The 22952-nt window shown below is 43.6% G+C and overlaps 1 protein-coding gene across 2 annotated transcripts in view; it reads left to right on the top strand.

Annotated features, from left to right (window-relative positions):
• CSF2RB (colony stimulating factor 2 receptor subunit beta) overlaps positions 1 to 22952 on the top strand; it is a 99138-nt gene that overhangs the window by 30975 nt on the left and 45211 nt on the right. The window contains exons 4-7 of one of the 2 annotated variants that reach the window (XM_040359439.1): positions 505 to 671; positions 2994 to 3142; positions 3940 to 4102; positions 11850 to 12021. In XM_040359439.1, the coding sequence (XP_040215373.1) occupies positions 505 to 671; positions 2994 to 3142; positions 3940 to 4102; positions 11850 to 12021 (651 nt within the window). Of the gene's footprint in view, positions 1 to 504; positions 672 to 2993; positions 3143 to 3939; positions 4103 to 11849; positions 12022 to 22952 lie in introns of those variants that run through there. The other variant, XM_040359440.1, reaches the window with a different exon arrangement.

The following is a 22952-nucleotide window of genomic DNA, read 5'->3' as shown; positions in this document are numbered from 1 at the left end:
CCCACTGTACGTGAATCCGGGCCATAATGTTTGGGGGTTCTGAGTAATTCTAGCAAAAAAAAAAAGATGATTTTTACATGTAGGAGAGGAGTGCCAGAATAGGCCCGGTATGGAAGTGGTTAAAAACATGTCTGGAATGCATCATTAAAGTGGGCCTGAGTATATTATTGGTATATTAAAAGGGAGAATCTAGAATCTGCTACTAGGTACTGCTGTACCATGCGGTTCAATACAGTGTGATTTTTAAAAGTCGCACCTGCTGTACATTTTGCACATTATTGCACTTATGGCAGCCAAATTAATGAATGGGCCCTCAAATGTGCTGCATAGAGATGTGCATTGTGGTGTGAACTGGCCCTAATGACTCCTAACTCTGCCTGATCTGTACAGAACCTATAATGCTCTGTGATACTAGTGTCATGAGCGCACAGTGTACATACTGATCACACAGGTACAGCGGATTGTCTTCTAAAAATTGTGTCTTTTTCTCAAACATATCACCAGATTTAGACATCGCTGTGATCCCTTTGACTCTCAAAACCAGGAAGATGGCAACGTTGTGATAGGCTGCCGCTTTAATGACATATTCAGCTCTTTAGCAACTACCCACTTTGCCTTCGTACCAGAATGGGATGTACACGCAGAGACTTGCATTATACCAGCATCTATAGGTAAGCATTTAAAAAAAAAAGGGGAAAAAAGTTACCTCTTAGGCCCTGTACACACGCTCGAACATGTCCGATGAAAACGTTCCGCGGACCGTTTTCATTGGACATGTCTGCTAGGAGATTTTGGTCTGATGGTTGTACACACCATCAAACCAAAATCCCCACGGACAGACAGCGCGGTGACGTGGCGGTGACGTTGATGCTGCCACGTCCGCAAACCAGGAAGTAAAATGCTTCCACGCATGTGTCGAATCCATTCGGCGCATGCGGGAGATTTCGGTCCGCTGGTTAAGCGTACTAACCAGCGGACATGTCGGACGGACGGGTTTCCAGCAGATAAGTTTTAAAGCATGCTTTAAAACTTTTGTCTGCTGGAAAAACCTGTCTGCTAGGCTGTACACACGGTCGGATCTGTCTGCTGAAACTGGTCTGCGGACCAGTTTCAGCAGACGTCTTTGATCGTGTGTACAGGGCCTCAAGTTACAAGGTATGATAAATGCTCAGCTCCGTCCTGTTTTCTGTACAATTCCTTCATTTCTACCTGGCAGATAATACAATCAGCACTGTATTTTTGAAACACTAGCTATAAAAGCTTCAGTTCTCATAGGCCCCATACACACGAGAGGATTTATCCGCAGATACGGTCCAGCGGACCGTTTCCACGGATAAATCCTCTCAAAGATATCCGCTGATTTCGATGGGATGGAGTGTACTCACCATCGCATTGAAATCCGCGCGGAAATCCTCTGCCGATGACGTGTCGCGCCGTCGCCGCGATTATGACGCGGCGACGGGCGCGACGCTGTCATATAAGGAATTCCACGCATGCGTCAAATCATTACGACGCGTGCGGGGAATCCCTTTGGACGAATGGATCCGGTAAGTCTGTACAGACGAGCGGATCCATCCGTTGGTATGGATTCCAGCAGATGGATATGTTGTGCAGCACAACAAATATTCGATCTGCTGGAATCCATCCCAGAGGAGATTTCTCCGCGGAAACAGATCCGCTGGCGTGTACACACCATAGGATCTATCCGCAGAAACCCATTTGCTGGGATTTATCTGCGGATGGATTCTATCGTGTGTACGGGGCCATACAGTAAAGGGATCCTGCCATTTCCCCTTTTTTTCCTCTCCCCTTGCCCAATCACAAAACGCCTTGTAATCTGTGTACAGGAACAAGTTGGGCATTTACCACACTTCACAAGAGGTAACTTATTTTTCCCTTATGAATCTGTAAAATGACTGTGGCTTGAGTTCTGCCTTAAAGTGTAATCTCACCCAACAAAACAGAATATGAAAGTGAATATCTCAAAAAGGACCCATTTAGCACTAAAGCCACGTACACAAGACCATTTTTCATGTCATGTAAAAAAACTACGTTTTTCTCGACGTGATTCCTCTCAAGCCTGCCTTGCATACACACAATCGTGAGAAAAAATGCTCGAGCAAAGCGCGGTGACGTACAACACGTACGACGGCACTATAAAGGGGAAGTTCCATTCGAATGGCGCCACCCTTTAGGCTGATTATGCTAATTTCCCTTCTCATAACTTGCTTCTGAGCATGTTTTTTTTTCCCCCCCATCGCTAAAGCGTACACACGACCGTTTTTCACGACGACAAAACCGACAATGTGAAAAACGACGAGAAAAAATAGAGCAGGTTCTAAATTTTGAATGCCTATTTTTCTCGTTGAGAAAAACGCTCTGGATCCTACACACAACCGTTTTTAACAACCAATTTAAAAAAATTGCATTTTTCTCGTCATGAAAAGGTGTCGTGTGTACGCGGCATTAGGCTCCATGCAAACTGGGCTTAAAAAAATGGCAGTTCCCTTGACAGACAAAAAAAAGATAATTTAGAGTGTTTTTTGTACAAAGTTTAGACGAGTTTAGGAGAGTTTTGCGTTTTTTCTGCCAGAAAGCTCCAATCAAAAATGCAAACCAGAAGGGTTATTTTCCTGCCTCTAAACACTGATCTCAATCGTCCCAATGTGCATGGACACATAGGATAAAATTGAGTAAATTCTACAGGCAAAACACAAAAAGACAGTATGCATGGAGCCTTAGGCCTCTTGCACACCCCTTGTGCATAAGACCTAACCATAATAGAGGTTCTAGTCCTTTTGCACTCTCTCTAAATATAGAAAAGTTTTGTCTTTAGTTTAGCTTTAATTTAGAGTTTATATAACAAAAAAGACAGCAAGAAATATTTCTTACCACGGATATGGTTTATAATGAATGCTGTAACATGGGATTGTAGATAGTAGGGTACAATTAAGTATTCTCTGTTTGCTCTGTTTTAAAATCTATTCCTTCAGTTCAGATGCTCCCGCCGAACGATCTCAAAGTCCAAATGTCCAACAATGGCAAAATTACTCTGACCTGGAAGATGCCAAAAAACGTACACTCTTCATCATCTCTTCTGTACCAAGTCAAGTATTGTAGAAAGGATTGGGAAACGTGGGAGGTACAGTACAATACCATTGGTGTATACAATGTGCAATTGGCAGATCTTTGGATGGGATATATGGTAGTGATTCTAAATGCAGAATTCATGGGATAGGGGAAAATAGGTAGAAGCAACGCTGTATCCTGGCCTAGGCCAGCAAGGCCCAGGCCTAGGGCAGCATTTTGCAGGGGGGCAGCACGGAAAGAGTCCCCGCCGGCTGGCGCTACACTGTAGCAGGGAAGTCTTAATAGCATCATGGGCCCCTGGGCAAAGTAATACTCTGGGGCCCCTACAATGGAGACAATTTTGGCGCATCGTGGGCTCAAGAACCAGCTGCTTTGGGGAAAGTGCAGGGCTCCCCCATGCAGCTGGGGCCCCTGGACAGTGCCCAGGTGTGCCCTTTCATTAAGACAGCCCTGGTTAGAAGCAGCTTGCATTACACTAATTTTGACTAATTCAGCCTGGACCACAAACCTTCCTCACTGTGCTATATGTTTTCTGCTGCACCATTGGCATGGTTATATCTTCTTAGTCCGCTCCATAAAATTAGCCGAAATTTGTGCTTAAAGTAGAACTATAGGCAACAATTTTTTTTAAAATTTTGGATAGAGTAAGGGAGGGTTATAGCCCCTGTCAGTTTATTTTTTACCATCCCTGTCCCATTGCAGAGATTTCACATTGCAGTGAAATCTCATTGAAATCTCATTGCAGCTGGCAATATTAGTGTAGCATCCAAGAGGCTGAGTTATATGGGCTGGTATGGGACACCAACATCCGAATTTACACCTAAAATAAAGACATGTCTCTCTCTACAGGATGCTGTTTCATTAGATGTCTTGGGAAAGATGGAAGTCCGTTTCAAGCCTCGTTCATTTGTCCCTGGGAGCACCTACCTTTTTAAAATGCGATCTGTGGCACAAAAAGATCCAGCATATCGCAGTGCATGGAGCAAAGAACTGACCTGGACTATGCCTGCAGGTATTTTCAACCTGAACTGAAATATATGCAGATTTTGAAAAACAAGAGTAACCTTTCTATTTAATTGTTTTTATTCATTTTCATTTGAGTGGCGTTAACAGCAGGTATGACCAGCCAGGGGCCAAAACATCTGCAATGCATGTTTGAACATTCATAGGAAATAACCAACATATATAACAGGAAAATTCATTCTCTCAGGACTCTACAAGTCCCTCTTTGTATAAAGACAACAGATTTATTACCTCCCATAATACAATAAGCTGGCCATACATGGCTCAGTTTTTTTCATTCAGCAAGCCAGCAATTTTCCCATCCACACATTTGAGGTGAATAGGTAATTCCTCCCTGCTGTTTCAATGTATTCTGACAGTCCGACTCCTTTGCCATCAGAATACACTGATCAACGCTGCAGCCAATTGGAAAATATAAACTTGGAAAGAAGATATGGACAGCCGCACACCAAAAAACATTAAAAAAGTAGCCTTTTAATGGTAAAGGAAAGAAGGCACTACAAAAGACAGCAAGCAGTGGGGTATACAGCTGACGCATTTCGCACTGGGGTTCAGTCAATTGGAAAATATACCAACAAGCCAGTTCATGAAAAGTCAATCAATAAATTGATTACTCATGAATGGGAACGGCCATACATGGATCAAAATTCAACCAGTTCCTGCTGAACCGGCAGAATTTCAATACATGTATGGCCAGCTTTAGGTAACAAAAATCGCAATAGTACAATTTTCTCCAGTCAGTGCCACTGCAAGAGGGGTGACAAAGGGACAGTTTACTTGTATACGAGTTTGGTTGGCTCATCTAATTCATAGTATGAAAAAGGGGCTTCCTTAGTGTTAGTAAACAAAGGGCTCACACAGGCCATACCTGCAAGTAGGGGGTTCCCTAGAAAACCATTAAACCGTTAAGGCCCAACTCAATAATAAAAATCCACCTTTGCAGTGCCCCCCACAACCCACCTTTCCCCCTGCATAAGGGTTAATTGCTTACTTAGTCTAGGGGCAGAGGGTTAAAGAGAAAATACCTAACTTACTCCTTGCTCTAACAGCCAACAGTGGTTGGGGGGTGGGTGTATTGCTAGGATGGATTTTTTTCATGTTCTTGCAGTTAGGCTTTAAGAAGACCCTGTCCCATTCAGGACAAAGTGACAGTATCTACTGAAAGCCCATATCCCAAGGTATACTCATCAATCATTGCTCCAGAGCTGATTCCACCCTGCAGGAGTCCACCCTAGGTATGGGACTTGGTGTTAGAGCTTACTTGGGGGATAATATTACTGCCTTCACCCCAGAATACAGTGTTCAGATTATGTGATTGGCCACTCAGGTCTGAGCAATGTCACACAGGAAGGCAGAAAGGGAGCATGGATCATTGACCATATCTTGCTAGAGGGGATGGGCTAACAATAGTTCCAAAAAATTCCTAAACTGAAATAAATGTATTGTTGATCATATCTTCACAATTCACTCATGTGACATGTTGTTGAAGATCTGTAATGCCCCCCACACACGATCGGAATTTCCGATGGAAAACGTCCGATGGATCGTGTGTCGCCCCATCTGAGTTTTTTCATCAGAAATTCCACCGGAGTTTTGATATAGAACATGTTCTATATTTTTCCGATGTGATTTGGCCAGGCAAAAGCCTGATCGTGTGTACGCGGCATTAGGCATTTCTCCTAATGCCCTGTACACACTATAGGATTTTCCATCAAAAAAAGTTGGATGTGAGCTTTTGGTCGGATATTCCGACCGTGTGTATGCTCCATCCAATATTTTCTGTCAGAATTTCCGCAAGCAAAAGATTGAGAGCAGGTTCTCTATTTTTCAGACGGAAACATTTCTTGTCCGAAATTCCGCTCCTCTGTATGCAATTCCGACCTGCTCAGAAGAATCAAGCAGAAGAGGCAAACTGCCTATTGAACTTCATTGATCTCGGCTCGTCGTACGTCTTGTACTTCGTTCTCGACGGTCGGAATTTCAGACACTGTGACTGTGTGTATGCAACACAAGTTTGAGCCAACATTCCGACAGAAAAAAAATTCTTGTCGGAATTTCCGATCGTGTGTACGGGGCATAAGAGTACCCAAATCCCAAACTCTCAAATGAGTGGTCTCAGAAAAACAGCTGTAGTTTCAAAATATGAGTATGATTGGACAGATATCTACTGGGGTTCAGTAAATTTTCAATAAGAAATTCAGCACAATGGATAGTACTTACAATCAGTGAGTTGTGCCCCTTGTGCTGCTGGCTGAGGTTTCATTTGAAATAAGAAGTCCTCTTATCCCCATTCTACTCCCTCAGCCATAATCTTCTGGAGTCGCCGGGGTTAATAGGGACCTGTCATATGCCCTTTTTAAGTGTCAACTATGCCTGCCCTTTCTGCGTCCCCTACATCCATAGTAGCTGCACTACTACTGTGGGCAGCACAGTGGTGTCATGGTTAGCACTTTTGCCTAGCAGCAAAAGGGTCGTCGGTTCAAATCCCAACCATGACACTACCTGCCTAGAGTTTGCATGTTCTCCCTCTCTCTGTGTGGGTTTTCTCCAACACTCCAAAGACATGATGGTAGGTTAATTGGCTCCTATCTAACTTGGCCCTGTGTGTATGAATGTGAGTTAGGGACCTTAGCTTGTAAGCTTCTTGAGGGCAGGGACTGATGAGAATGTACAAAAAATGTAAAGGGCTGCATAAGTAGCTGAAATAAATACTATGGGCTAGATTCAGGTACGGCGACGTAAATTTGTGCAGGCGTAGCGTATGTTATTTACGCTACGCCGCCACAATTTAGAGAGGCAAGTGCAGTATTCACAAAGCACTTGCTCCGTAAGTTGCGGCGGTGTAGCGTAAATCTGCCGGCATAAGCGCGCTGAATTAAAATTGTGAAGAGGTGGACGTGTTTTATGTAAATAAAACATGACCCGCACTGGGATACATGAACGTATCCCAGTGCGCATGCTCCTAATCACGTCGCAAATAGTCAATGCTTTCGACATGAACGTAATTTACGCAAAGCCCTATTCGCGAACGACTTACGCAAACAACGTAAAAATTTCAAAATTCGATGCGGTAATGACGTCCATACTTAACATTGGCTATGCCTCATGTAGCAGGAGTAACGTTACGCCGGAAAAAGCCTTACGCAAACGACGTCAAAAAATCTGCCGGGCGCACGTACGTTTCTGAATCGGCGTATCCAGCTCATTTGCATATTCTATGCTGAAATCGCCAGAAGCGCCACCTAGCGGCCAGCATAAATATGCACCCTAAGATACGACGGCGTAGGAGACTTATGCCGCTCGTATCTTAGCCTAATTTAAGGCGTAGATTCAGAGTTACGACTGCGTATCTACTGATATGCCAGCGTAACTGTCTCTGAATCTAGCCCTATAGCTTCAATTAATAAAACGCAATCTATGAATGGAGGATGGGCAGATGAAAGAGAGGTCCGTCTGCTCCATTCATACATAATTTTTTCATTGATGGAAGCTATAGCAGAGCTTCTATGAATGGAGGAGGGGGACAGAAAAGGAAGATTATGGTTTCAGGGGTGGGAGGACCGATGTCACGTACCTGGTGGTATAGCCAGGGCCGGATTCCAGACAAGGCCAACAAGGCCAGGCCTCGGGCGGCAGTGGGTGCAGGGGCGGCACTGCAGCTGAGAGGACACTTTCACTTTCATTTTGGGAGTTCCCCCCCTGTCATGTCACGGATGGTGAGAGGAGAGAAAACAGAGGGAAGAGGAGGTGAGATGGTTCTCGGCAGCATGTCCTCCCTGTACTGCGCAGGCGGGGGCGGCATTGAAGGACCCGGCCTTGGGGCGGCAAAGGGAGTAAATCCGGGCCTGGGTATAGCCTGATGTGAAGAGGTAGGTCTCTCTTACAGCTCCAGCCCAGTGGCACGGCAGGTATGAATTCCTGTAGCTTGTCCCATGATCTGCGCAGGAAGATAGCTAATGCTTCCTCAAGAATGAGCCGGGTAGCAAAAAGTAGCAAGTTGGTGCATGACAGACCTGGACTGGAAGACCGAGGACTGGCATATGCTTGGCAGGCAGATGACAAGTTGCACACACTTGCGCATCCCTGCACAGCTTCCTGCTGGCCTAGGCCTCCGTATGCGCACTGCAACACCCTGACTACCACAGCTTGCAGCACAAGGGTCACTTCATATTGATTGTAAGTACTCGTTTGTGCTGGGGTTTCGTAAAACCTTTTTTTTTTTTTTACTAAACTGAGGCTTTAAAAATATTAACGAACTCTATTAAAACATTTTTTTGATGTAAACTATGCAGAAAAATACCATTGCAATTTATGGTTAAAAAAAACTCCCTCCTTGTGTGATGAATAGAGTTCCTGTTTTTGGTTTCCCCCTGGCATCTATCGGTTCTCTGCAGACATGAAAGTTCTTCTTTTTCATTGCCAGATGGTTCTGTGCATTAAGAAAATGTATAATATAATAATAATAATAATATACTGTAATATGAAAAACTACTATATTCCTGGGTTGGCCAGCGGACATATTTTACTACAACATATTGTATACACTAACAGCATGGCCATCCAAAGACATATTGCTTTTCTGGCTAAATCTAGTTATGTTTTTCTTTATTATGTCACCACCACAATCCTTGTAAAAAAATAAAATAAATCTAAACTTGGGAATACTGGGCACTCTTATACCTATTTCTGCTGGAGCATTGTTGGTTAGCGTTTGGGGCTTAACCACTTAAGGACCGAGCCTCTTTCTGAGATTTGGTGTTTACAAGTTAAAAACATTTTTTTTGCTAGAAAATTACTTAGAACCCCCAAACATTATATATATATTTTTTCTAACACCCTAGAGAATAAAATGGCGGTCATTGCAATTCTTTTTGTTACATTGTATTTGCACAGCAGTCTTCCAAGCGCACTTTTTTTAGAAAGAATTAACTTTTTTTAATTAAAAAATAAGACAACAGTAAGTTTATATTGCGAAAGATGATGTTTCGCCGAGTAAATTGATACCCAACATGTCACGCTTCAAAGTTGCGCCCGCTCGTGGAATGGAGACAAACTTTTACCCTTAAAAATCTCCATAGGCGACGTTTAAAAAATGTTACAGGTTGTATATTTTGAGTTACAGAGGAGGTCTAGGGCTAAAATTATTGCTCTTGTTTTAACGATCACGGCAATACCTCACATGGGTGCTTTGAACACCGTTTTTATATGCAGACGCTACTCACGTATGCATTCGCTTTTGCACGCAAGCTTGGCGGGACAGGACGGGTTTTCAATTTTTTTATTTTTTTCCTTATTTATTTTACCTTTTATTTTACATTTTTGCACTGTTCTTTTAAAAAAAAATTGTGACACTTTTATTCCTATTACAAGGAATGTAAACATCCCTTGTAATAGAAAACAAATGATGACAGGTCCTCTTAAACATGAGATCTGGGGTCAAAAAGACCTCATATCTCATATTTACACTAAAATGTAAAAAAAAGTTAAAATAAATGAAATATCATTTGAAAAAAAATTAATAAAATAAAAATGTCCCTTTAAGAGCTATGGGCGGAAGTTACATTTTGACCTCGCTTCCGACCTGCAACGAGATGGAGACTTGTGGGGACCATCTTCCCCTCAATCATCTCCATACCACACAGGGGACAGAACACGATCTCCTTCGTGGCTGCCGACGGCTCCGGTAAGCAACGGAGGGCACGGGAGAGCGGCCAATAAAAGTGATCTTGCGGTGAATCTGCCACTGAGACCACTTTGATCTTGAAGCAGACCGCCTGCTCTTGATGAGGATACCGGGTTATGGTTGTTAGCTGCTACCATAACAACAGCATTCCTCTTCAAATTAGCGACGAAAAATAATAATAAATAAATGGAATTGTACATAAAAAAAAAAAATGAAAATGAAGTAAAGTAAACATAATGTAAAATTAAAAAAATAAAAGTGATAATGCAATGATGAAAAAAAAAGGAAAAAATAAATAAGTACAATAAGGGATTACAGATATGATTAAATCTCGGGCTCCTTATATCTTTTACAAACAGTTTATCCATACATTAATAGTTAGGGTTACTCACTCATGTGCCACATCTGTATAGCTTAGGATGACCACTTTTCCAAACTACAATTCAAGGACAACCCCCTTCCCAAAAATCAGCTTGTGCTATAACGAATCACAGCACAGTGATTGGAGAAATCATAAATCCTGCCTCTTGTGTCCAATCACAAACAGGGGGCGGGGATTGTGCTTCTCCAGGCATTCCCGGCCAGGACAAGTACTGTCAGTGAGTAAAGCAGCGATGTGGCAGCCCTTTTTTGGGGGCATCAGATTGGCCTGGGAGGTGGCTGTGTCAGCTTGATTCCGGGACACTGTATTGTCCTGGCATGAAGGTGCCCGGGACAGACCTAAAAAAAGGGGCTGTCCCGGGCAATCTGGGACACGTGGTCACCCTAGTATAGCTTGTTAAACAAAGAAAAAAAGAAAACCCACCAGGTGACACACAGGGGCTCACGCATGTTCTGATGTCACACTGTTGAACGTATTTTTTTCATTTGGGTAGATGTAATGTCCTCTTTTTTCTGGCCATTACTTGGCCGTTAGTGGACACTACCTTTTTACACAATTTTTATACTGTATATGTTTATATGTTAATGTTTAATAAAAGTAAACTTTTAAAATTATATTATTTTTCCAATCTGCCTCCAAAGTCCGACCTGGTGGGTTTTATTTTCTCTTATCCATACATTAATTCTCATGATAAACCTCCGTTTGGTACGAAGCTGTATAACTACCATATTTGCCGGTGTATAAGGCGACCGAGCATATAAGACGACCCCCTAATTTTACAGTTTTTTAAGATTTTTTGCCTGTACTTACCGTGTAAGACGACCCCCCTTCCGAGGCTTCCGACACTTCATATTTCTTTCTTCTGGAGCCATATTCTTCTTCATTGTTGCTGGAGCTGGAGTCATATTCTTCTTACTTCTTGCTGGAGCCAATTACAGCAAGCGATGTATTCTATTAATGAATAGAAAGCCTGCTTGGATTGGCAGAGGCTGTAACATCATCAGCCCACGCCTCTCTGACTCTCAAAGCCAATCCAAGCAGGCTACAGTATGTAGCCTGCTCGGATTGGCAGAGGTTGTTACTCCAATCCGAGCAGGCTCTGTATTCATTTGAATACATCGTTCACCGGGATTGGCTAAGCAGTATATACTGTATGTAGCCGAAGCTACATACCGTATTACCGCACATCCAGCAGGCATCCGAGCAGCTGACCCGGCGTATAAGACGACCCCTGCTTTTTGCCCATTTTTTTTAAGTGTAAAAGGTAGTCTTATACGCCGGCAAATACAGTATATAAGGCTTGGCTCACACTGTTGCGACGCGAGAACCCTATGCGAATCCAGCACAGGCTCCCGCATCGCACCTGACTCACAGGCAGCCCACAACGCCACACATGAACACCCGGGATCGTCATTACACGGGTTAATGACACCACCAGAATGGGTCGCAATGCAGGTAAGTGTTTATTGCTTATCTGCATTGTAACTGCGACCGTCTAAAAGAAATCCAGACAACCTGTGTGGTTTTCATGATCGTCTGGCAGAAAAAAGCTGGCCTGCTCAGAAAAAATGGACTGTTCCACAAAATACAGAACAGGCAAACTAATAACAAAGTATAGAAGGTATCCAAGGAAATGTAACTCTTCATTAAACATTGCTTGTTTTTCAACAGATGATAGAGCCATTATTCAAAATTTAAAATGTGAATATGATGGATCTGAGATGAGGTGCGGTTGGGAGGCGAGGAGAGAACTGATAAGCACTGTGTCCTTTACTATGTACTACACAGAAACCCCTACAGATTGCAATAATGTCGCTTCAAGCCGTAGTGCATCTCCTGATGGGTAAGCTTTCTCAATTTTAGAGTTTTTCCATATTTATTTTCTACCAAAGGCTATATTACAGCCATGATACTGTTAAGGGAAATACATATATTTGGGTTGCTCTCTATACAACAAAATTATTTTTAGTAAGAATGTTTGGCTATGGGGCAGGAAATGAGGGGAAATCTCTGCAATGGGTCAAGGATGGTAAAAAAATAAACTGACAGAGGCTATAACCCTCCCTTACTCTATCTATATCCAAAATTAAAAAGAAAAGTGTTGCCTATAGTTCTACTTTAAGCACAAATTTCTGATCATTTTATGGGGAAGACTCAGGCAGCGTACACACGGTCGGACAAAACCGTTGAGAATGGCCCGAGGTTCAGTTTCATTGGTCCAAACCGACCGCGTGTATAGCTCATCGGTCTGTTGTCCTTCGGTCCAAAATTTTAAAACATGCTTTAAAATCGAACCGATGGCCCGCTGCCCGATGGTTAGTACAGAAAGCATCGGTTCAAAACCCGCGGATGCTTAGAATCAAGTTGACGCATGCTTGGAAGCATTGAACTTTGTTTTATTCAGCACGTCGTGTGTTTGACGTCACCGCGTTCTGACCCGATCGGTTTTTGGAACGATGGTGTATACGCATATCAGACCATCAGGCCACTTCAGCGGTGAACCGATGGAAATGGCCCGTCGGACCATTCTCATCGGTTTGGAACGACCGTGTGTACGCAGCCTCAGAGGATAAAACCATACCAATGGTGCAGTGGAAAACACATTGCACAGTGAGGAAGGTATGTGGTCCAGGATGATAAAACAGTCAAAATTAAAAGCAGCACCCTCCCTCCCCCCCCCCCCCCCACAGTTGCAGAATTCTGGCTGCCTGCATACTGGAAGCAGTGTGGCCGCTTTATGGGGGCGCTAGACTAATTTGCCTCTCAGCCCAGTCCGCCCCATAAGACAGTGTAGCGCAAGCTGGCGGGGACTCTTTCCATGGTGCCCCCCTGCAAAGTGCTGCACTAGGTCTGGACCTTGTTGGCCTAGGCCAGGATACAGCGTTGGCTAGCACATAAGTAGTATAGAAAACCTCAAAACCAAAAACGTGTAGTGCCAAAGAATAACTAAACCATAAAAATAATTAGGGCAATAATAAATGCAAAAGATTCATGCACATAGACCTAAAATAGCATGAAATTGATCACATTGAGTAAAAAATTGACAAAACAAATTAAGTGTCTAGATATTTAAAGTAAAGTAATAATCATAAGTGCAGATAGTCCATAATTAGGTACATATAGGGCCAGATTCACAGAGCAGATACGACGGCATATCTCCTGATACACCGTCGTATCTGTTGTTCTATCTATGCGACTGATTCATAGAATCAGTTACGCATAGATAGCCATAAGATCCGACAGGTGTAATTGTTTTACACTGTCGGATCTTAAGATGCAATACCGCGGCCGCCGCTGGGGGGGAGTTCGCGTCGTAAACCAGCGTCGGGTATGCAAATTAGGAGTTACGGCGATTCCCGACGGTTTTTCGCGTTCGCTACGTTGCCGCTAGTCTAGTTTCCCGTCGCAAAGTTAGTCGTTTTTTTTGGTGCCTTAACTTTACACAGCAATCGTATTGCTGTGTAAAGTATGGCCGTCGTTCCCGCGTCGAAATTTAAAAAATAACGTCGTTTGCGTAAGCCGTCCGGGAATACGGAATTACACTACGCACGTCGCCGTTCGAAAAAATTACGTCACTTTGCGCAAAGCACGGCGGGAGTTCGGAAACGGAGCACGCGCGGTAGGTCTGGTGCGGGAGCGCGCCTAATTTAAATGTCACACGCCCATTTGAATTGGCCCGCCTTGCGCCGGAGGCCGCCGGTGTAGGTTTTCATCGCAAGTGCTTGGTGAATCAGGCACTTGCGATGAAAAATTGCGGCGGTGTAACGTATCTAGGATACGTTACGCCGCCGCGATTCTACGTGAATCTGGCCCTAAGTGTCTATATATTTAAAGTAAGGTAATAATCATAAGTGCATATAGTCCATAATTAGGTACATATAGTACCAAAGTTTCATCCAAATGGAAAAGAAAAAATTGCGCTAACAAAACAATGAATCAGTTAAGTGAATAAATACGGAGGCAGCAATAGCGTGACATAACACAAAATACTGAAGAAAAAGAAAAAATTGCGCCAACCAAATAATAAACAATAAAGTCCTTTGTGTATCCACAAATAATCAAATTAAAAAAGAAAGAAAAAAATCGCACCAATATAAGTGCAAATAGGTCCTTAATACATGCACATATGCAATATTAGAGTCCAGAACGGTGAAATCCAGGACAAACAACACCCAGTGTGAAGATGATAACATAAACCAAATAACAGCGTTATTTTAGGTCACAACAGGATACTCCAGAGTATGGGGACACAGCTTAAGATGAACCAGGAATGTAAACAGACCACAACTCATAGGAAATCCTTGGCGGGATACAGCAAGATCTATTGTGAAGTACTCCTCCTCGAATCGTCTCATACAGCCCAGTCGATATTAGACATGCAGGGAAGGAGACCGCACATAGGGTAGTAGGTACCAACAATTTTATTTAAAAGTTTAAAAAACTACTTACAAACGTAGAGCAAATACGAGCGTAAAAACAAATGCCGGCCGGCATATAGCAGAAGCCCTTCCTGAACGCGGTGACGTCACTGCACGCCGTCCCAGACGCGTTTCGTCATAGATTGACGTTTTCAATGGGAATAGACTCTGCAGTGAACCACCGCTTTAAATAACCAGGCCTCGCTTTGACCGCCAGGAACCGGAAGTAGCAGAAACACCATTTTGAGAATGGGAAACTGTGTAATAACTATGTGCGAGACCGAAAGTCCCTAAGGCTAAGACAGGGAGATAATTTTACTAACGAGATTTAAAAAATATTAAATGCAAGAAATTATATGCATATTAATAAATCATAATCTAAATAAAAAGACGAAACCCGAATTGAATATAGAGTGTCCAATACAGACAAAGGCAATCTGTCCCCCTACAGATCGGAGCTGGAACAGCATGCCAATGAAATTAACAAAAATAATAATAAGTGAATGAGCATTACCTCATTACCAAATGCATCAGTGTTAATAACTAATGAATTCGATAATCTGACTCAAATGTGGAGTCCATAAGGACCACAAACTACACACTGAGTTAATTTGATTGTGTAAATAAATATATAAATATAAAATTATATAAAAAAATATATATATAGCAATATATAAAAGTATATAAAAATAAGTATATATGTGAGAATTCATAAATTATTAATAATGGAAACATGATCAGATCAACCCCCGTTTCCATAAAAATATGAATAATAAAAATTAATGTGAAAAAAATTTAAGTCCCAATGTTATAAAAAACAAGACAAAAAATGTGACAAAAAAATTTGTTCCCATCCTGGTGAGATCAAAGTGAGGCTGAAACAGCAATATACATAAAATACCATAAAAATATTATACAAGAGGCACATTTAAACCAATAGTATACACCTTAGACACCAACATAAATGGCATCAAGCGTTATTTATAAACGCATTTACGTCGGTGTCTATATTAAGACCATGGGGTGTATAACATTTGAGACGGTGTATCCAGGCCATTTCCAGCCTGGATATCTCCCTTACCAAAGCACTTCCCCTCCAATTTGGTTTAAATTTGTCAATACCTAGGAACAGTGTATTTGATGGGTCTTTTTTGTGCTTTAAAAGATAGTGCTTAGACACCGAATGTTGTTCAAACCCGGTGAGAATATTTGTGATATGTTCATTCAATCGGACACGTAGTGGTCGCTTAGTGCGGCCCACATACTGTAGGCAGCATGGACATTGTATTAAATAAACCACTCCTGTGGTCTCACAGGTTATAAAGGGCTTGATGGGGTGCTCCTTCCTTGTGACAGTTGACTCAAACATAGTCGTACGTCTACTCCTACATGAATTAGTTGAACAAACTCTACACCGTCTGCACTGATGAAAACCTGTTAGTTGGTTAAAAAAGGTATTCAAACCATTACGCGGGGATTTAGAATATTAGGTGCAATCCGATTACGTAAAGAAGGTGCACCTCTAAAAACAACCCTTGGTTTATCTGGCAAAAGACCTTTAAGGACAGGGTCATTTTTTGCCAGATGCCAGTGTTTGCTTAAAAGTTGTTTGATACCTCCATGCTGGATAGAATAATCGGTGATAAAGGGGACACAACCCTGAAATTGGTCACATTCAGCCTGGGGTCGCTCCATCAAAAGCTCCTCCCTGGGGACAAGGCTGACAATCTCCAGAGTCTCCTCCAAAGATTCTATATTGTAACCTTTTTCCAAAAACCGACTAGTCAGCACCTTGGCCTGTTCAGAAAACTCAAGAGGATCAGTTCCTACGCAGCCTGAGGTACTGGCTTTTTGGAACTGATTTAAGCCACTGATTGTGATGGCAACTATTTAAAGGGATAAAAGAGTTGTGATCCGTCACCTTGAAAAACGTAGAGGTGCTAAACTCATTATCCTTAACACCCACCTTGAGATCCAAATAGTGGACCTCAGATTGGCTGGCTTCAAACTTCAATTGAATCCCCCTCTGGTTGCGGTTCAGATCCGACATGAAGTCCTCCAGCCTGGCGAGTGGGCCGTCCCATAGGAGGAGGATGTCATCAATATACCTTGCCCATAACATGAGCTCCGGCACATTGGCACCATAGATGACATCCTCATAGAATATCCAGGCTCAAACTTACCGACCAATCAGCAACCAACCAAATTCCCCTGTCTAACTGGTGCGTTAAAAACAGAGGCTTAGTTGCACACATCTGCAAATGCATGTGTAAGCTGCAGGCCCCGTCAAGGCGCTCTGTGTAAACTGCAGTCCTAACTGCAACATTGCATTTTATGTCTCCTCAGTGGGAGCACATGACTGCTGATGGATAGATAAGGGGCAGGTGACTGGAGGAGCCCAGCCCTCAATAAAGGGGCAGGAACACACTGCACACTAAGCACATGGAAGCAAAGGTGCTAGTGCGTTGCCTGACCACAATGACAAAAATTCAACAAACAATAGTCACTGCCCCTACCTATGAATGGTATAATAAGGAGCGCTGGAATGGGCGTATAAACATACAAAAACATAGAATATCCAGGCTCAAACTTACCGACCAATCAGCAACCAACCAAATTCCCCTGTCTAACTGGTGCGTTAAAAACAGAGGCTTAGTTGCACACATCTGCAAATGCATGTGTAAGCTGCAGGCCCCGTCAAGGCGCTCTGTGTAAACTGCAGTCCTAACTGCAACATTGCATTTTATGTCTCCTCAGTGGGAGCACATGACTGCTGATGGATAGATAAGGGGCAGGTGACTGGAGGAGCCCAGCCCTCAATAAAGGGGCAGGAACACACTGCACACTAAGCACATGGAAGCAAAGGTGCTAGTGCGTTGCCTGACCACAATGACAAAAATTCAACAAACAATAGTCACTGCCCCTACCTATGAATGGTATAATAAGGAGCGCTGGAATGGGCGTATAAACATACAAAAACATAGAATATCCAGGCTCAAACTTACCGACCAATCAGCAACCAACCAAATTCCCCTGTCTAACTGGTGCGTTAAAAACAGAGGCTTAGTTGCACACATCTGCAAATGCATGTGTAAGCTGCAGGCCCCGTCAAGGCGCTCTGTGTAAACTGCAGTCCTAACTGCAACATTGCATTTTATGTCTCCTCAGTGGGAGCACATGACTGCTGATGGATAGATAAGGGGCAGGTGACTGGAGGAGCCCAGCCCTCAATAAAGGGGCAGGAACACACTGCACACTAAGCACATGGAAGCAAAGGTGCTAGTGCGTTGCCTGACCACAATGACAAAAATTCAACAAACAATAGTCACTGCCCCTACCTATGAATGGTATAATAAGGAGCGCTGGAATGGGCGTATAAACATACAAAAACATAGAATATCCAGGCTCAAACTTACCGACCAATCAGCAACCAACCAAATTCCCCTGTCTAACTGGTGCGTTAAAAACAGAGGCTTAGTTGCACACATCTGCAAATGCATGTGTAAGCTGCAGGCCCCGTCAAGGCGCTCTGTGTAAACTGCAGTCCTAACTGCAACATTGCATTTTATGTCTCCTCAGTGGGAGCACATGACTGCTGATGGATAGATAAGGGGCAGGTGACTGGAGGAGCCCAGCCCTCAATAAAGGGGCAGGAACACACTGCACACTAAGCACATGGAAGCAAAGGTGCTAGTGCGTTGCCTGACCACAATGACAAAAATTCAACAAACAATAGTCACTGCCCCTACCTATGAATGGTATAATAAGGAGCGCTGGAATGGGCGTATAAACATACAAAAACATAGAATATCCAGGCTCAAACTTACCGACCAATCAGCAACCAACCAAATTCCCCTGTCTAACTGGTGCGTTAAAAACAGAGGCTTAGTTGCACACATCTGCAAATGCATGTGTAAGCTGCAGGCCCCGTCAAGGCGCTCTGTGTAAACTGCAGTCCTAACTGCAACATTGCATTTTATGTCTCCTCAGTGGGAGCACATGACTGCTGATGGATAGATAAGGGGCAGGTGACTGGAGGAGCCCAGCCCTCAATAAAGGGGCAGGAACACACTGCACACTAAGCACATGGAAGCAAAGGTGCTAGTGCGTTGCCTGACCACAATGACAAAAATTCAACAAACAATAGTCACTGCCCCTACCTATGAATGGTATAATAAGGAGCGCTGGAATGGGCGTATAAACATACAAAAACATAGAATATCCAGGCTCAAACTTACCGACCAATCAGCAACCAACCTGCCCCTCCAGTCACCTGCCCCTTATCTATCCATCAGCAGTCATGTGCTCCCACTGAGGAGACATAAAATGCAATGTTGCAGTTAGGACTGCAGTTTACACAGAGCGCCTTGACGGGGCCTGCAGCTTACACATGCATTTGCAGATGTGTGCAACTAAGCCTCTGTTTTTAACGCACCAGTTAGACAGGGGAATTTGGTTGGTTGCTGATTGGTCGGTAAGTTTGAGCCTGGATATTCTATGTTTTTGTATGTTTATACGCCCATTCCAGCGCTCCTTATTATACCATTCATAGGTAGGGGCAGTGACTATTGTTTGTTGAATTTTTGTCATTGTGGTCAGGCAACGCACTAGCACCTTTGCTTCCATGTGCTTAGTGTGCAGTGTGTTCCTGCCCCTTTATTGAGGGCTGGGCTCCTCCAGTCACCTGCCCCTTATCTATCCATCAGCAGTCATGTGCTCCCACTGAGGAGACATAAAATGCAATGTTGCAGTTAGGACTGCAGTTTACACAGAGCGCCTTGACGGGGCCTGCAGCTTACACATGCATTTGCAGATGTGTGCAACTAAGCCTCTGTTTTTAACGCACCAGTTAGACAGGGGAATTTGGTTGGTTGCTGATTGGTCGGTAAGTTTGAGCCTGGATATTCTATGTTTTTGTATGTTTATACGCCCATTCCAGCGCTCCTTATTATACCATTCATAGGTAGGGGCAGTGACTATTGTTTGTTGAATTTTTGTCATTGTGGTCAGGCAACGCACTAGCACCTTTGCTTCCATGTGCTTAGTGTGCAGTGTGTTCCTGCCCCTTTATTGAGGGCTGGGCTCCTCCAGTCACCTGCCCCTTATCTATCCATCAGCAGTCATGTGCTCCCACTGAGGAGACATAAAATGCAATGTTGCAGTTAGGACTGCAGTTTACACAGAGCGCCTTGACGGGGCCTGCAGCTTACACATGCATTTGCAGATGTGTGCAACTAAGCCTCTGTTTTTAACGCACCAGTTAGACAGGGGAATTTGGTTGGTTGCTGATTGGTCGGTAAGTTTGAGCCTGGATATTCTATGTTTTTGTATGTTTATACGCCCATTCCAGCGCTCCTTATTATACCATTCATAGGTAGGGGCAGTGACTATTGTTTGTTGAATTTTTGTCATTGTGGTCAGGCAACGCACTAGCACCTTTGCTTCCATGTGCTTAGTGTGCAGTGTGTTCCTGCCCCTTTATTGAGGGCTGGGCTCCTCCAGTCACCTGCCCCTTATCTATCCATCAGCAGTCATGTGCTCCCACTGAGGAGACATAAAATGCAATGTTGCAGTTAGGACTGCAGTTTACACAGAGCGCCTTGACGGGGCCTGCAGCTTACACATGCATTTGCAGATGTGTGCAACTAAGCCTCTGTTTTTAACGCACCAGTTAGACAGGGGAATTTGGTTGGTTGCTGATTGGTCGGTAAGTTTGAGCCTGGATATTCTATGTTTTTGTATGTTTATACGCCCATTCCAGCGCTCCTTATTATACCATTCATAGGTAGGGGCAGTGACTATTGTTTGTTGAATTTTTGTCATTGTGGTCAGGCAACGCACTAGCACCTTTGCTTCCATGTGCTTAGTGTGCAGTGTGTTCCTGCCCCTTTATTGAGGGCTGGGCTCCTCCAGTCACCTGCCCCTTATCTATCCATCAGCAGTCATGTGCTCCCACTGAGGAGACATAAAATGCAATGTTGCAGTTAGGACTGCAGTTTACACAGAGCGCCTTGACGGGGCCTGCAGCTTACACATGCATTTGCAGATGTGTGCAACTAAGCCTCTGTTTTTAACGCACCAGTTAGACAGGGGAATTTGGTTGGTTGCTGATTGGTCGGTAAGTTTGAGCCTGGATATTCTATGTTTTTGTATGTTTATACGCCCATTCCAGCGCTCCTTATTATACCATTCATAGGTAGGGGCAGTGACTATTGTTTGTTGAATTTTTGTCATTGTGGTCAGGCAACGCACTAGCACCTTTGCTTCCATGTGCTTAGTGTGCAGTGTGTTCCTGCCCCTTTATTGAGGGCTGGGCTCCTCCAGTCACCTGCCCCTTATCTATCCATCAGCAGTCATGTGCTCCCACTGAGGAGACATAAAATGCAATGTTGCAGTTAGGACTGCAGTTTACACAGAGCGCCTTGACGGGGCCTGCAGCTTACACATGCATTTGCAGATGTGTGCAACTAAGCCTCTGTTTTTAACGCACCAGTTAGACAGGGGAATTTGGTTGGTTGCTGATTGGTCGGTAAGTTTGAGCCTGGATATTCTATGTTTTTGTATGTTTATACGCCCATTCCAGCGCTCCTTATTATACCATTCATAGGTAGGGGCAGTGACTATTGTTTGTTGAATTTTTGTCATTGTGGTCAGGCAACGCACTAGCACCTTTGCTTCCATGTGCTTAGTGTGCAGTGTGTTCCTGCCCCTTTATTGAGGGCTGGGCTCCTCCAGTCACCTGCCCCTTATCTATCCATCAGCAGTCATGTGCTCCCACTGAGGAGACATAAAATGCAATGTTGCAGTTAGGACTGCAGTTTACACAGAGCGCCTTGACGGGGCCTGCAGCTTACACATGCATTTGCAGATGTGTGCAACTAAGCCTCTGTTTTTAACGCACCAGTTAGACAGGGGAATTTGGTTGGTTGCTGATTGGTCGGTAAGTTTGAGCCTGGATATTCTATGTTTTTGTATGTTTATACGCCCATTCCAGCGCTCCTTATTATACCATTCATAGGTAGGGGCAGTGACTATTGTTTGTTGAATAGATGACATCCTCCTCCCACTTGGCCATAAACAAATTGGCCAAGCTGGGGGCATATTTAGCCCCCATGGCAACGCCCGTTTCCTGTTTATAGAACTTCTCCTCGAACCAAAAATAGTTCGAGGAGGTGGCGAACCTTAAAAGTGACATAATAAACTCTACCTGTTTAACAGGGAGGCCAGAATCCTGTGATAAATAAAAAAGAACAGCCTGTAAACCCAATTCATGTGACCAACCACATGCCATTTTTAGGAGAAAGACTGGCCAAAAGGTTAATAATGTGCCTAGAGTCTTTTACATATGATGGTATCCTCTTGACCAATGGCTGTAGGAAAAAATCCACATATCTGCCCACCCGGGACGTCACAGAGTCGATGCCACTGACAATGGGACGCCCCGGGGGGCAGACAGGATCCTTATGTAGCTTAGGCAGATAATAGATGGTTGGCGTGCGTGGTGCCAATGGGATTAAATATAACCTTTCCTTAGGGGTTAAAATCCCCTCATAAAACCCTTTGGATACCAGGGCTTCCAATTCCCTTTTATATTTGGTTTTAGGGTCTGACTGTATTATTGAATAGGTGTTGGAGTCACCCAATATGTTATTCATCTCCCTTAAATAATCCAGTCTGTCCAACACCACAATCCCACCCCCCTTATCGGCAGGTCTAACTACCAATTCTTTATTCTGACAAAGTAGGTCTAATCCCTCCTGCATAGTTTTGATCAGACGAGCTTTTTTAACTTCCATTAGGTCCAAATCTCTCAATAAAACGTCACGAAAGACTTTGAGTGAAGGTGCCAAGATCCCTGGGGGGTTGAATAGGGATGCGTTGGACAGGCCTGAATGGGTGTAAATGTTAGACACCGCTGAATTAGAAAAGGTATTAGTAGCCATATACCTCTTTATACTTAATTTCCTGATGAATTTATGGATATCCATATACGTATGGAATTTATCCAAACCCTTTGGGGGTGCAAACTTAAGCCCCTGGTCCAGAATAAGTTGTTCAGACTCACTCAAAACCTTAGAGCTTAAATTAAAGATGCCCTGTCCTAATTTTACATTTTTGGCCGATTTGGCAGCTCTAGTCCGCCTCCCCCCTCTGGTTCCTCTCCTCTTTCTCCCTGTCTTTTTGTGCCTTGAGGAGGTTTGTGAAAACCCCAACTCGCTTGATCGTTAAATGATCGAGGGATCATGGGGTTGGCTGAACTATTATGATAATTAGTAGTGCTGGGATATTGGGACAAGAGAGGGGCGGGGTCGTAACCCCAATAATCGTCTGGACCCTCTCCATCCCTAAGTGGAAA

The sequence above is a fragment of the Rana temporaria genome, chromosome 7, assembly GCF_905171775.1.
Source record: "Rana temporaria chromosome 7, aRanTem1.1, whole genome shotgun sequence".
Lineage (NCBI taxonomy): Eukaryota > Metazoa > Chordata > Amphibia > Anura > Ranidae > Rana > Rana temporaria.
This window is presented reverse-complemented; position numbering and strand designations above follow the sequence as displayed.